General features: G+C 31.3%; 1 protein-coding gene across 1 annotated transcript in view; it reads left to right on the plus strand.

Moving 5' to 3' along the window:
- The first annotated feature begins 466 nt into the window (after positions 1-466).
- Positions 467-16954, plus strand: part of LOC123691076 (TNF receptor-associated factor 4) — a 69605-nt gene continuing 53117 nt past the window's right edge. Inside the window, exons 1-2 of the mRNA XM_045635302.1 lie at positions 467-772; positions 8355-8406. Of these exons, the coding sequence (XP_045491258.1) occupies positions 738-772; positions 8355-8406 (87 nt within the window). The 5' untranslated portion in view covers positions 467-737. The remainder of the gene's footprint in view (positions 773-8354; positions 8407-16954) is intronic.

The following is a 16954-nucleotide window of genomic DNA, read 5'->3' on the forward strand; positions in this document are numbered from 1 at the left end:
AAATTAGCTTTATAATATGTACAAAATTAATTTAAGCATAGGTTTGAATTAATTATCATCAATTAATACAATAATATATATAGGTAATGTTTATAAGATGTAGAGACAAAATTGCAAAGTGCTTGAGACAGGAGCTTTTTCGTTTTTACTGGCTACTCTATAAAATGATATGAAATTCTTTAGCAAATCCTTTTTTCTTTCTTGCTTTTTGTGATACAAACAAACAGACAAAGCCAAATTCCATAAAAATAAAACCTTAATTCCAATTAAAAATATTCGTAGCCATATGTTTTTGGTTAATCTATTCCCCGAAAGATCAAGTGAAGATATCATAACGCCATGAATGAACAATGCGGGGGTTCAGACACCTGTTCCCTGTTGTCACATCGAAGTAATTGCTCAAACACTGCCATTGTTTGTTACCTTACCACAGAGCTGCACAGAGCTCTCGCGACCGTCGCCCGGCCAACACGCGCTATCGATCAACTGACATCTCTCAAATAATCGATTCATTTCAATTTCGAATTTTAATAAAATTATTCAATTCGAATTATCGATAATCGAATTTCCAATTCGAATTTAGTGCGTTCCATTTTGACATTCAAATTGGGAACATAGTGTCCCATTTTGGACCAATTGGAGACAGTGGGATCCAATTTTGGAACAAGGGACATATAGTGCGTTCCATTTTTTTGGAATTTAGTGTAGTGAAGATAGAAATTTTCGAACAAACTGCGATGACCCCAGTGGGACTTCTGTTTAAAGTGAACAGGTAAGTTAGCGTGCGTGTGTTAAGTGTTTCATTTGTATGCGTTTTGTTAAGTACCTATTTAGGTACGAGTACAATGTGCCGCGAAATGAGATGCGGGCTGTGAACATTTTTTATCTATTGTTGGGTTAAAGGATGCGTACTAATTATTGATGCTTTTAATGTATGCGTCGTCTAATTTTTGTGCCTGTAATTACAAATGTTTATTGATACCGTAACATCAATCAATTGAAAAATAGAGCACATGAATATTAAAAGTGGTCGCATATTGCGCCTGAACCAAGATTTTTATACTTACTCGCTATAATTGTATAATAATGTAATGTGTAGCTATAAACCACGAAATGAAGGGTGTGAGAAAATAAGCAGAGAAAAAAGTTAAGCTAAACAGTCATGTAGAGCCTTTGATATAGGAATTATTTTATACAGCTTATGCAATTATATATAATTCTTATACTAGGTTTAATTTAAAACCTATTATGTAATACAAACAAATGTTATTTCTTTAATATATTATTTAGTTCCATTTTGAGGAAAAAGCTTGTTAGATTATTCTCAATAACTGATATGAATTTAACTATTTCTTTGACGTCACTGATTATAATATTATGTATCTTGAGTATGAAGGTAAGTTTCCGCTTTTTAGATGTACCCGTGGGTACAGTCTCAAACTATAAAATATAATATTATAAACAATTAAGTTTGTTGACCGGCACGCCGGAAGTAAGAACATGCTTGTTAAGTAACCGCTGCCATTGAACTTAAGACTAACTTAATAAAGTTAGATTATTACAATTTTATTATAAAATGAATTTTGACCAGAGAAAATCTGTTTGTTGTATGGAAGTTTTACAGGACTCAAGCTAGAGTCAGAGTATCACAGGTAGATACTAAAGGTACCTGTAACTTAACTTTCAAGAAAAACAGCGTGATTGTTGCTTTTTCTCCTAATTTATTTAACATAACCTCCTCCTTTTTTTGAAGTCGGTTAAAAAATTGCCATTGGAAAAGATTGTAGGGTTCGATAAAATAATATTTTAAGTAATATTTTGAAAAGTAAATATAATATTATCTCGTAATTTGTATAGCTTTAGAGTTTCATGCATTCTTAAATTAAATATGTATCTATAAAAGAGAATCCAAAATAATTATTATATTTTAAAAGTAACTAGCGGTCCGCCCCAGCTTCGCCCGTGGTACATGTTTACGTTTTCTCTACATAAGAACCACCCTCGTACTTCAAGGAATATACTTAATAAAAAGAATTATCGAAATCGGTTCCGCCGTTCTCGAGTTATGCGCTTACCAACACATTTTGCGATTCATTTTTATATATAAAGATATCCTGTATGTGCTCTATCATTTTTTGTGGTACATTGATTTCAGCTCAAATGGGTATAAAGATAGCCCTGTGTGGACGAAGCTTTATCTAAGCTAAGCTGTAGCTTTTTGTTCAATATACGAATTCCGAGTAGCTTTTATTAATTAATTTTATCATGTGAATGATCGTAAAAATATTCGGGCTTCACAAAGATCAACGATTTTTTTATATATTTTACACATACATACTTACTTATTATTTGATATTGAAATACAAACTACCAACTAAAATAATTAAAAAAAAATATTACCTATTTTAGTTCTCTTTTCCTCACGTAATTTACGTGAATCTTTCGAAATATTATTAAAAAGACATCGACCGCATCCACGTATAGACAGACCATGTATTAGATATATTTTTTATTCCTAAACGAAGTATTAAAATATAATTTCTGTGCAAAAATCACGATTCGAACTAAAACGTGAGAGAGTCCATATTCAATCACACGGTAAAATGTGTTCACGGTCGTAAATTATTAATCATAGGGTTGGCAACACTTTGAATTATCTAAAATGAATTATTTATTTGATCTTTTTACTATTTTTAACAGAGAAAACTGTACGAGTGTTATGTGTAGAGCTAAGTAAGACTGATTAAGGAATCTTCCAAATGCAGTAGATTAGTCTGTGGCAGTAGGTATAATAGCAATGATTTCCGAAACATTATTTGTTTAAAATTAAACCTACTCATTTAAACTTTCATTGTAAACTTAAAACATTACCATCTACTTTCAATTTACTTGATTTGTTTATTTTAAATTATTATTTTATATTTTTTCCCGTTATAATCAATGCCTGTCCTACTTGATTCTGAGAGGAATAAAAACTAATAAACATATTTATACGACTTAATTGAATATACAAACTAGTTTTTTCACACATACTTTTTCCATTTTCTTTTGATATGACAACCCTAAACTCTAGATGTAAATAGTCGTACACCGTTATTTCCCGGGCAGAGGATCTTCTTGCAAACCAGTTGCATCTAGTTATACCATATCCGATGATCGCTTGTAACCACTGCTCATATGGACTGGACGAAGTGCCTATGACATGAGTATAGTTAGTATTAATTATTGTAGGTTTTTGTTGGTAGTTTTTGCTGTATGTGTAGTAGGTAGTTATTATATGTCTAGTAAAATCTATACTAATATTATAAAGCTGAAGAGTTTGTTTGTTTGTTTGAACGCGCTCAGGAACCACTGGTTCGATTCGAAAAATTCTTTCGATGTTAGATAGCCCATTTATCGAGGAAAGCTATAGGCTATATATATTATATCACCACGCTAAGACCAACAGGAGCCGAACAGCTAGTTAATAACATTTGTCCAATCTTTAATTAAAGTACTACGTTCATATGTGTCTATTGTAAGGAAGGTCTTCTTTATTTATTCTTACCGCATTTTCATACTTTTTCCTGTGGAGAGAAAATAGTGCAAATTCGGTTCGAACCCCTCCCTGAATGGTCGCGGAATAGAATTCTAGAGAACATAATATGAATTGAGTTATGAGCAATAAGCAGTATAATACGGATAGCAATTTTCAATTATTTAAGTTATACATATCAATCAATTCTGATTGACTAAATATGTGTTATTAAATTCTTTGTTTTTTGAATTCTCTTCGTGTTTAGATAAAAGTTCAATTCGTAGGTTGTAAAAATTTTAAAATGTAAATTTAAAAATATATTTTGTACGACGAAATCTATATTATTAATATTCATACAGCACAATATCACAGAATATCAAATAGATTGCCGACTAATATTTGCAAATACAACAGAATTTGAAACGAGATGCTCTTGAAAGATGAAACTTACATAATTCCATTTAACTTTGCACACAATACTTACTTTAAAATACGTAGGTTATTATTTTTATTCAATTAAAAAATATATATTATTGAAATGTTAATTTTAATTTATTACAGATTTCCTGTAAGATAATTTCATTTAAGCTTTAAAAGCTTAAAACCAAATAAGCTGTTTAAATTGTAGGTATCTTCTTTATGTTATCATTATGTAAACTTATCTGTATTCAGGATCATGTTATAATAAAAGTTATCTTTCTTTTAAAAATTAGATATGTACATTGTACAAATTACAATTTGTTAACCGACTTCAAAAAAAAAGGAGGAGGTTATCAATTCGGCCGGTATGTTTTTTTTTTTTTTATGTATGTACACCGATTTCTCCGAGGTTTCTGAACCGATTTACGTGATTCTTTTTTTGTTCGATGCGGGATGGTGTCGAATTGGTCCCATAAAAATTTTATTCGGATAGGCCCAGTAGTTTTTATTTTATGAGCATTTTTGTCTGTAGGTATTTGTAAATTTTGCAAGTGCAACTTTGAAGTCGGTTGTTTTTAACGCAGTTATCACTTGTATATTACTTAATTGTATTACATATACAGGTATTTATTACCAACAATTACATTTTAAATTTATTTTAAAATAAAATAAAAAAATCTCTTGGTGAAGGTTCCTACATAAATTTACATACAAACAAAATAATATAGTTTTAACTTGTATAAGTACAGATTTACTTATACAGTATAGGGTGCGCAGGAGCACTGTTTTGCGGTTTCCCATCGGTTTTTATTACAACTCGAAGCGGCGAGAATCCTATTTACTTCTGTATCGTATTATGTTTAGTTGGGGATAAATATTGGATACTTTATTCAATAAACTGACTATATTGCAAAACATTTGCATATTCAAGAAGATGCGTAATCTATACTTATATTATAAAGCTTGTTTGTTTGTTTGTTTGTTTGAATACGCCAATTTCAGGAACTACTAATCTGATTTGAAAAATTCTTTTTGTGATAGATAGCCCATTTATCAAGGAAGGCTATAGGAATAGGCTATATATCAAACTCAAACTCAAACATTTATTTATTCAATTAGACTTTTTTTAGAAGCACTTTCGAATCGTAAATACATACATATTTTTAACAATTACCACCGATTCGGAAAGCAGTATCTATGGAGAAGAACCGGCAAGAAACTCATCATCCCGTTAAGACCATTAGGAGCTCGAGCGGAGCCACACGGGTGAAACCGCGGGGCGCAGCTATACAGTATTCAATAACATACTTAATATTAAATATGTTTAGTTAAATTACTCAATATATTGAGAAATATACTTACGCCCACGCTACTTCGGCTCCAGTAATTTATATTGATATAACTAGCAAGCACATAGCTAGTTACTTCAATGATTTAGGCTTTATTTAGAATTCATTTAAAGCTTGAACTAACACAACAAAATAAATAAACACAAATATCATCATTATCTTTTTCCATAGGTACAGATGTATGTATAGGTTCTATGTTAGTTTTCACGGAACATCTATATGATTGTGAGGTCTCTTTTTTATTTTATTTATATGAAGTCGGCTTTATTTATAAGGAAACCCTAATTGAGCTAGAACATAGGTATACAAAGAAGAAAGAACCATGGGCGTTGCATATATTTCATGATAGGTATAAACAGGCGTCTATCCTGAAAGATCAAATCGCGATAACGTTTCGGGAAGTCATTTTAATATCTGGATTTCTAGACAAGTGCGTGACAAGTCTATAAAAAGTTTTTTCACAAGGCATATGGCCCAGTAATCGGTTCATTGATCTCTTGCATATTCATTATGATGCAATATAACGATGTAGGTAATGAAATTGACATTTTTACATAAGACTGTAGGTACGTTTTTCACGCAACAAACGAACAATTCCTTGTTTTTTATATACATTCCATCAAGTTAATGTAGTGGACGGGGAATTGATGAATATTTATGCGTTTTTGAAATATTTATCTTAATTATGATGTTACTGGTTGGTGAACGCACTAATTGCGAATTTGCGGCAATGAATTAGAAGTAGGAAAGTAAATATACATACTTGATACAATACAATTTTTCGGGTTTCAATTTGTTTTATCGGAATTGTTTTGTTTAGGAATTATTACTTGAAATAAAATGAAAAATCGTTAATATCGAGCGATATGATGCAGCAATCGTCAAGACCTCAACAGAAGCTCTTAGTACCTATTACAGCATATACCTAAGCTCGTCAACGTTGCCAAACTCTGCCACACGGTCCAGATATTTTGTATTATATTAAACTCAACCAGGTCACAACTGTACTTATCACGTATTATTATAATACAGATACATGAATAGTCACTCACTCCGATTACCGATGTTGCGTGACATTTAAGGAAACGACACAAGCGGAACGACACACATTTTTCCGGCGTGTTACATTCTTGAAATATTTCCGAACGAGTCATAATTGTGTCACTCGCCATGTGAACTTATTGACATTACTTTTGTACTAAATTTTTGTATCGTTATTAAGAGCTAGAGATATTTGTAATCCATACTAATATTATAAATGCGAAAGTAACTCTGTCTTTCTGTCTGTTACTTAATAACGCCTTAACTACTGAACCAATTTGCATGAAACTTGGTATAGAGATATTTTGATACCCGAGAACTTAGAAAGGACAAAGGCTACTTTTTACCCCGGGAAAAAGGATAGGTTTTGTCCTGGAAATCTCACGGGAACGGGAACTATGCGGGTTTTTCTTTGACTTCGCGGGCGAATCTGCGGGTGGAAAGCTAGTTTTAAATATTTATTCTACAACGTAACTCTACACTCTACAGCGACAACAAAGAGGAGCTGATCTTACTCTGTATTGTTTTATGTTTGTTTCTAGTAAGAACATAGTAATGTTCATAAAGATTAAGCAGATTTTAATTGCAATTTAAAAAATACATAATATATAGGTATACGATTAGATGCTTGGATCAACTATTGTCTCAATACAAAATTTAATGCTTCAAACTGTATAATATTCCTTACTTCCAAACATACATTTTTGCAAGATTTACTCAGTACTTCCAATATATTTGATTCAATTTTTAGTTTCATCTCTTGACTTGTATAAAGTAACGTCTCTATTCCTCTGTAGCTCTTTGCAAAACAAATTCTATTCTATTCTATAAGAGTACATACAATGATACATACATACAGAGTACTTATTTATTATTAAAAATCTATGAATGTAGGAACTCTACTATTTCTGTGTTTATTAAAGCGCGACAAATAGCACACTAATTACATTGATGTGATAAAACCAAGCAAGTGGTACGAAATGATGCGTGTAACGTTAGCTTGTAGATAAATCTAGATATGTTAGTTAGATGATTATCTGTTAACTAATTGAATACTCAATTTAATGTAATTGAGAGATAGGTGCTATTAGTCTTAGGGCTGATTTTTCAATCGTTGGTTAAAACTTATTCATCGAATAACGTATTAAACTACCATTTCAAAAATGTATTCTAATAATTATCCGTGTATGACAGTTTATAGGTGACATTTGAATATGTTCGTGTAATACTTTATTGGACGGATTTTTAACCAAGGATTGAAAAATCGGCTCTTAGACGAAGAGTCAAGAACATCAAGAACATCAGTGAAAATTACATAATATCATTCTCAAATGCTCTTAAATTACGAAAGTTAAAAAAAAATCTTACAATGACTTTCTTAAGTCATGATCAAATCATAAGTAGGTAAACAACAATAAACCAATGGATAGACACATTTATCTGATATACAGTTCCGTTTTTCCATACGTACGTATCTAATTAGTGAAGAAAATTGTATTGCTCTAGTCCAGTCTAGAGACGCGTTTTTATAACTATCTTTCCGAGCCGATGTTTTGCTTAATAATCGGTATAATCGGTTCATTCGAGCGAATCTGACGTTGATTTATCGATATCTAGATTAATGGGTCTATGGACTATGTCTATGAAGTTAACAGGTGTCCGTGCCAATTACGTATTGTAATTAAATCTTTGATGGCATGCGTTATTTCTAGCGAAAATATAGAAAATGGACGACTGATGATTAAAATTCAATCCTTTTTGCTCATTTTCCGTTTGCAATAAGTTTTATCAAGAAAGCAGGCTTGTTTTATTATGCTTAACAATTTGTCTAGTTTTGCTTCAGATTAAAAAAAATATTGAACTAAAAATACAAAAAATATTCAATACCTACTAAATAATGTAGATGTACACTTAGGTACTGCTTACGCATATTTAAAAAAGTCGTTAACTTTTTGAATTGTTATCTATAGTTAAGTATGTGACTTTTTTAATTGTTATTAAAATTACAGTAACATTTTTTGTTTCAGTGAGGGCCTTTTCACGAGTCCAGTGAATGCGTCCCCGGTGGACTACGCAAAGGTAATTATTGTTAAAAGAAACAGTTTATAAACTGTTTTTTTTTTTTTGGAAGATTGCTTGGCTTATAAACTGTAAAAAAATATTGACACTAGATGGCGTAACGTGCAAGGTTCTTGTGGTTATTATTTAATACAGCCTGTGTGGTCGTAACCAAAACATTAAAGCGGTTCCGACAGCTGCGGATAGATGGCGCTATTTACAAAATGACCAAACATACGAATGAATGAGCTTTGTAAAAACATTCGGAACCGTTAATTACACATTAAGTTGATGTTTTGTGTTCTGTGTAAACAATGGATTTACGTGGTAGTTACACGGTTTTTATGAGATGATTGGTCTTGTATTCAAAATACTTAGCTCACAATTACATTCACTTTATGTTAGGTTTATTCATAATGCCTGCATTGAGTACCATTTCATAAACAAGCATGAATGGTAATGATAAAGTATTATAACATTAAAAAAAATAACATAGTTAAGTTTCAGGCCGGATGCCCTTCGTTAGTTGAAATATTATCGTATCTATTTGTACCTATCATACAAATGATTTTTATTAAATTTGGCTTTGAAGAAGCCACCACACATAAGAGATGAAAGCACACGCACACAATATGCGCAAATATTAGTGACCTCTATTATGTCATCACTATTAGAAAGCTCTAATCTTTCAAAGGACAAAGAAATATAGGTGCTATATATAGGTACGTCTTAATCTTTATAGTCTTTTAATAGCTAGGCTACATCACATATCTATAGGTTCTATTTCCACGTGATTAGCAACCTTCAACATTAACGACCTTCACGCCGCCAATTATCCGAAACATTGACAATAAAACGATGATACACGCTTTTTGCAACCGAAACGCACGGCTAATCGGTGATTAACCATCGTCGATTATAATATCAATAGTGTTCAAGTGTTTTGGCACGCAACCAGTACTAGTGTCACTAACCTCAGCGTCCTTGCAATGATAACCAGTTTAGTTCTTGGTTCTCACAATTACCGGTTCCTTACACTGCGCTTTGACAGACTGCATAGATTGTTTTTGATGGTGTAAACTAGATGGCGCTTTGAAAGTTTGCGATATTATTGCGAAGGCACTTTGAACTATTATATACAATTTTATTAGATTAATAAATGGTTAAACTTAAAAACAAGAGGCGTGCATGCATGAAATTATTTGTAAGTATTTAAAATTTCAAAAGCTTCTACAATTATTGCATCATGAGATAATATTTAAGATAAAGAGTAAAGACGTTTCGGAAAGATATAGGTATCTAAAATTTAAATAATACTAGTGGTCCGCCCCGGCTTCGCCCGTGGTACCAACATGTTTAAACTATCATATCTCTCAAATTCGATCGAACTGCACATGGTGTGCGAATTTTATTATAATCAGTTAAATGGTGTAGGAGTCCATTGAGGACAAACATTGTGACACGAGATTTATATATATATTAAAAATGACGAAATAAACTTTCAAAATTATATAAACATGAAATAAATAAATTAAATAAATTTTAAAGTAAAAGATAAACAAAAATATAAATACTTGATACAAAACAGATTTTAATATACACGTTATACAGTATACTAATACATAGTAGATCATTCATTCGGTAAAAGTTAATGTGTGTCCGTTATTTGTCTGAACCCAATAAAACCTAGTTATAGTATACTAGCTCTGCAGTGAGGCGTATCGTGAGAAATGACTGGCCTAGGATACAATCTATACATAAATAACATAATATTCCATATGGTTACAGTTTCTACTGGAATTGAGTACATTCAATTTGGAATAAGATTTATGCGACACCGTTTGCCGTACAAACCGTTTCATATTTCTCCTTCAGAATTTTTTTTTCGCTACACAGAAATAATAATTTTTATCTAAATAGGTAGTTCGTAAACGAATCACAGATTGACCCACTTAGTAGCATTCACACCTCTAAAATTAACACAGAAAATTAATTAATAATACTGAGCCCAATTGCAAATAATAATATTATGTGAACTTGGTGAAAAAAAATCCGTTTTATACCTACCTATATAAAAAATGCAATATAGTGGAAGCCTAAGAAAGCTCCACTCATATGTTTCAATCTTCTTTATGTAACCCATTTAACAAAATAAATGCATCATTATTTATTATAATTTTCTGATTTAATTGGCCAATATTGAAATACAATTATCTATTCCGGGCAGGAAAACCTCTTTCCTCATCCTATAAGATACTTATCAAGTAAACATAAACTGGAAAAATCAAGTGGCTTGTCCGTATTTAATCGACATAAATACAAAATAAACAAACATACGGTTTGTAAACCATCGAGAAGCATATCAGATATGATTACGATAATCAGCAAATAAAATATTATACGAGTGTATTCAATTACATAAAAACGTTAGCACAAATATTGCGCTGCTTTTATTTGTAGCACACGACAAATAAGTCTTGTTTTATAAACCAAGACGCTTTCTCTGTCCCTATGTCCCTTCTTTAAAATACGGTACGGATTTTGTTGCGGGTTTTTAATATGAAGATAAAGTGATTCAACAGGAAGTATATAATATAATTCATTAGGTTTTAGACAGAGCGGGCGAAGCCGCGGGCGGAAAGCTAGTGAGTTAAAAAAATAATAAAGAGCTTATTTTCTCACATCTCATACTTGAACTCTTCTAAAACCATGTCTATTAAGAATTTTTTTATCGAACTCAAATATGTCAAAGTTGTGTATGTTTGTCACACATCATTATTATTATCAAACCGAAGATGACATACAATGAATCATATTTAAATAATTAAAACATCTCCTTCTTTGAAATACAATCTATTTCCTAGGGTCTAGTATTCACTATTATTCAAATTGATACCCGATATTTATCCCATAGAAATTATAATACCCCTTTTCATTTCGTGGGATTGAACTTGTGAACTCTTTATCTGTGAACGAAGCGTGAAAATGGTTAAAAATATCAAGTTTCGTGTAGGTACAATAGAATCTATTCAAGAGGACAAAACAAGAATCATTGGCTATTACTAACTAGCTAAGCTTTTGTTGTTGTGTGAAAATTACTTCACATTAATGCAAATGTCCATATTATATACATTACATTATTAGGCATTCGAGTTAAAATAATTTTTGTCTTAATTAAATTGTCATAAGACAAATTCTTTATTAAAAGTGAAACAAATATATGTTGCCTCTTTGTATGATTAAACTTTCGTAAGCAGTAACAATGTTTTCATGTTTGACTTAAGTACCTACTACCTACCTACCTTGATTCAACGAGACAAAAATTATTGAACCTGTATTTCAGAATCTCAAAAAAACATATATATCCTGCTGTCGACAAGCTAGTATTTATCTCAATTCATATTATTTAAAGAAGTTGTTTTATTACACTAATTTATATAATTTAATGTCTGATGCTTAAAAATTCATAGTTTTCGAACATTTTACACACAGCTTTTAATTAAAACCGAATAACTTAAAACCAAAATAGAAAATTATCAAAACTAACTACTTATTTAGAACTTTCCCACATTTTAGTAACGTCGGTTAATAAAGAAATCTCATCGCTTACTCATAAGTCAACCTCACACGTTTTGAATGTATTAAATCAAATTTTAATACCATCATTATAAAGGCCATCGGAGGCATTGAAGACAAATGTCATAAGAGCAAGGCATTCAATGTGACCATAATAGATTTGAATCCACGTTAGAATCAGATACTATCTGTGTACCAAATATTTGTATGCTGGCCTCTTACTCACTGTGCTTGAGAAGTGATGCGTTTATGATTTAGAAATATTAAGTATTTCGTTTTAATTTGTATATTTAATTGTTATCAATTTGTTTGTACCATTAGTGATTTAAAAGGTAGTGAAGGGACAGAGTAAGTAAAAATTTTTGCGTTTTATATATTTCTAGACTTGAGACAAACAATTAAATTGAAAATAAATAGTAGATAATTAATCTAATTGAAAATAAAAAGCACTTGGTATAGTCGGCATATTTAATACTACTACGATCTATTGAAAATAATCATGATCTTTGAACCGTTAAATCCGTCTAAACAGACGGAATCGTATACGTATGTAAAAAAAAATTCGAGCACTCTCCGTTCTCACAGTGCGTACATCCAAGTTACGTCCAAGATCTTTTGTTAAATGTTTAAATTAAAGATTAATCTCCCATAAGATAGTTCAGTGACCCGCGTTCAAAGGACCCAATTTGACCATATTCATAGAACGCAGCTATAATATTAGAGCCCCTTTTTGATGTAAAACAGTTGTAAACAATAAGAAACGTGAAAGAACGTCGTTTCGAGGATATTAAAATGAGGGTATACGGGATAAAGGGATTCCATTTGCTTTTGTTGATACTAATATGTGATTATAATTATTTTTACTGTCCTGTTTATTAGATTTTTTTGGTGGGAGATATTTTTTTATGCGTTGGTTGTGTTTTGGTTTAGTAGAGATTAGAGAATAAGTTAATGGCGAAGACAAATGCTGCCTATATATTATATACCTAAAATATCATGAATATAAATAATATGAAGGTCTTTTGTGTCTATTTTAAAGGCTTAAGGCTATTGACCCGTTGCATTTTACAACTGTTTAAAGGTCTATTTTAACTATTGTACCTAAATAGGTCATATTAGCCTTATAATTTTTTCCCTATGATAAAAATAAAAAAAACCCAAGTTCTCAGTTGTACAATGTACATCCAAAGTCATAGATACATACGACCATAACTGCAAGAGAAAATTGATTGCCCACATTTCACCATAAACGGTAGCTCTTTGTCTCTACCCGTTAATTAAATAAATACACAATGTCACACAAACGAGCTTAAAAGGTACCATTACAGCAATCTTCATATCTTAAACACCGCTATCACGCTTGAGCAAGTTGTATCATCTAATGTTTTCTCACGAAGGAATTTCATATGCTTTAATATATTAATGCCTTTGTGGTGCCGATATGATGCAATTGTTTCTGTTAAATACCGCTTCTGTAGTTGTTTACCATTTTGTGAGATTGTTTAATGTGAACACTTTTCACATTTACAACACAAGTAAACGAATGAAGTAATAATATTAGATGTAGATGTGCCCCGCGGTTTAACCTCTATTGCTCCGCTTCTGTTGATCTTAGCATGATGATAATACAGTATGTATAGCCTATATTTTGACCCCATCTGTTAATAAAATTTATGCAAAATTTGAAGTAAATTTATGCTGTATTTTTTGAGTTTAGCCCGGACATACAAATAAACAAACGAAATTATAAAAACTATATTTTTAGCTTCGATATCGATTTTAGATCAACTTCATTTTATTTTATACTAACTTATAAATGAGTAATCATTTGAAAAGTCATCGAATTCCTAGAGCATATACGAATGTGTTATTAATTAGAATAGATAGGCAATCTTATCTATAATGCGATTAGACATGCGTGCTCATTTGAAATACATATATACCTATTATGATAAAGGTTTTGCCAATACTTTAGTGATAATGACAGATTATTCGCAACAAAACCTTTAGGATTGATTTTTATAAAAGATAATATGTACCTAAATATTATTATCGTACAAAAGTTGTTTCTTTAGTAGATACGATTTCTAAATACGCACAACTACCTTTCCGCCCGCGGCTTTGCCCGCGTTTCAAAGAAAAACCCGCATAGTTCCCGTTCCCGTGGGATTTCCGGGATAAAACCTATCCTATGTGTTAATCCAAGTTTTCCTCCATATGTGTGCAATTTCATTGTAATCGGTGCGGTAGTATTTGCGTGAAAGAGTAACAAACACACACACACATCGTCACAAACTTTCGCATTTACAATATTAGTAGGATGTACATAGGCAAATTTTAATACATATAATATTTTTAATTTTAATATGTTCCGCTTTATTTTATCATATTGACATTACTCAATTGAAATTTGAAGTACTCCTTACATCATAAATGTAACACATAAAAAAGAAACAATGACGAAAAATATACATTCCTATGTCAGCTTAGTGCACGATCGACGCGTGTGACTCATTGAGGGTCAAACACACAAACTCATCATTTGTGATATTGTATGGATCGGACATTATTAAAAAAAGTTATTTTTTTATATAACCCGGGAGTTTAAATTGAGGAAATAAATTGTAAATGAGTTTGAAAATTGGGATTGAGGCTTATTTGGATTTCGGACATTCCGAAAATGTGTAGCGTGAAAGTTGCAACTTTTAAAGATTAAAAATTTCTTGAAATTCATAAAATTATTATTCATTTTTTAATCTTTATACTAATAATTTTCATTTTAATAACTGAGTAAACTATTCTGGGTTATTCTCAATTAAAAAGATTTTCTTTACTGCAACACCTTTTTTTTAACCTCTAAAGCTCGGCGAAGATTTTAAATATTTCTCATGTTATACTTATGTTCATGTCATATTATATTATGTGATCAGTGTTACAAAGTCACTCACATACGATAGATAATAACTAGGTAATTTTAATGTGTTAGAGCAAAAGACTTCAACGGTAGAACGAATCCATGTAAGTAACAAAATTGTTTGGTGAAAAATAGTCGTTTTTAAATTTAAGCTAAGTACTTAAGGCGCGTTGAAAATAAAATTTCAACTTCGTGTCATGGCAATACCGTCACGTCATGGAGTAAGGCGACGATTTTGGTAATCTTAACAAAGAAGTTTCATTTCTGACTCCTGTGCTCAGCACGCACGCTCTTTTTTTTATTTAAAAATTTCACAGACAGAGCATGTCCTGACTTGTTATCATTGACTAGTTTAATACTGCTATGCGATATGCCTCAGTAATTCCATTAGTATTAACATTTAAAATATCATAAAAAGATTTAAATCTATGTTCTAGAACATCATGGAATGTTCAAAACAGTGGTAGGTACAAATCAGTCTTTATCAAAATTCAACTGAATTATTCATTATGGCGAGGCTGAGTTGAACCGATAACAGTTGATGTTTTAAAATCAAAAGGTTTTTTCGTATTCATTTAGTCAGATCGTCCGGTTTCCACCAGGATAAAAAGTGTATTATAATATACAATAATAAATTATAAATATCAATTCGACATAATCTTTACTAATCTTATATAGTAGGTAGGTAATAATATAAAGCTCAAGAATGTGTTTGCTTGAAAACGCTAATCTCTACCATCTGTATTTTTGCTCTACCATCAGTACATTATAAAACCATTAATTTTTCTACATGAATTCTTCTTCAATAATATCATTTTTTTACATACTATACTAGATGCCTACTATTATAGTAAAACCAGTGTGTTTAAATTTGAAATCATGTTAAAGGTGGTTGTGATTGAGGCAGCTGCGCACGCAGCCGGCGCAAGGTGGCGGGACACGTGGTCAGAAACAAGAACAATTTTTGCTCTTTCTGTAATAAATCCTTGTATTGATACATTTAATATGGTATATTGTGTCGTTATTGGGAAGATATTCTGAGGTATAGGATGAATACCACACTCTTTCAGCTTTTAGTCGTCACTGGATACCAATGTTGTAGAATGTTAGCATGAAATAATTACATTAATTACCATCACGGTCATTGTAATTTAAGTTTGAAATTCGTTGTTGAAATTGAATTTTAAACCGACTTCAAAAAAAAGGAGGAGGTTATCAATTCGGCCGGTATGTTTTTTATGTATGTACACCGATTACTTCGAGGTTTCTGAACCGATTTACGTGATTTTTTTTTGTTCGATGCGGGATGGTGTCGAATTGGTCCCATAAAAATTTTATTCGGATAGGCCCAGTAGTTTTTATTTTATGAGCATTTTTGTCTGTATTTGTAAATGTTGCAAGTGCAAGTTTGAAGTCGGTTGTTTTTAAAGCAGTTATCACTTGTTGCTTTTATGGCATTCAAATGCTTTATAAATATAAATTTATATAAAGAATAGAAAAAATTCGATCACGAGGCTAGTGGCTGAGTTGGTCAAGCATCCGCGCCGGAATGGGGCGAAAGGATGCGGGTTCGAGTCCCGCCTCGTGATCGAATTTTTTCTATTCTTTATAAATTTATATTGAAATTAATTGCCCGAATAATTACCGAACTGTATCGATTTTCCTTTTTTATCAAAAAAATGAAAGAGCCATTATATTTAAAAGTGTCTCTAGGTTATTATAATTTATGTAGACTATGGTGGTTGTCCGTATGTATGTAGATAGAAGGCTTAAACTGATTCACGTGAATGAATAAATTATAAAATGCGATGTACAAACAGACAAATGTATCGGTAAGTTAACTAATTAGTTCCGTCGGATATTCCCACGGTACTGAGTTTTGTCTATTTCTATCTGCTTAATTTGTAGCGTTAAATCTCACCAAGTTTTTGTGCTGATTAGCGATTGTTGATTGACTTTGAAAAATAATATAAGACGTTTATTCGGCAATTCCAAAGAATATGCAGTACAATAAATGTATATGTCTTTTCATCAAAAAAGGTAGGATATAAAAAAAAAATACTTTTTGAAACCCATATT

Source organism: Colias croceus, chromosome 4 (assembly GCF_905220415.1).
Source record: "Colias croceus chromosome 4, ilColCroc2.1".
NCBI lineage: Eukaryota > Metazoa > Arthropoda > Insecta > Lepidoptera > Pieridae > Colias > Colias croceus.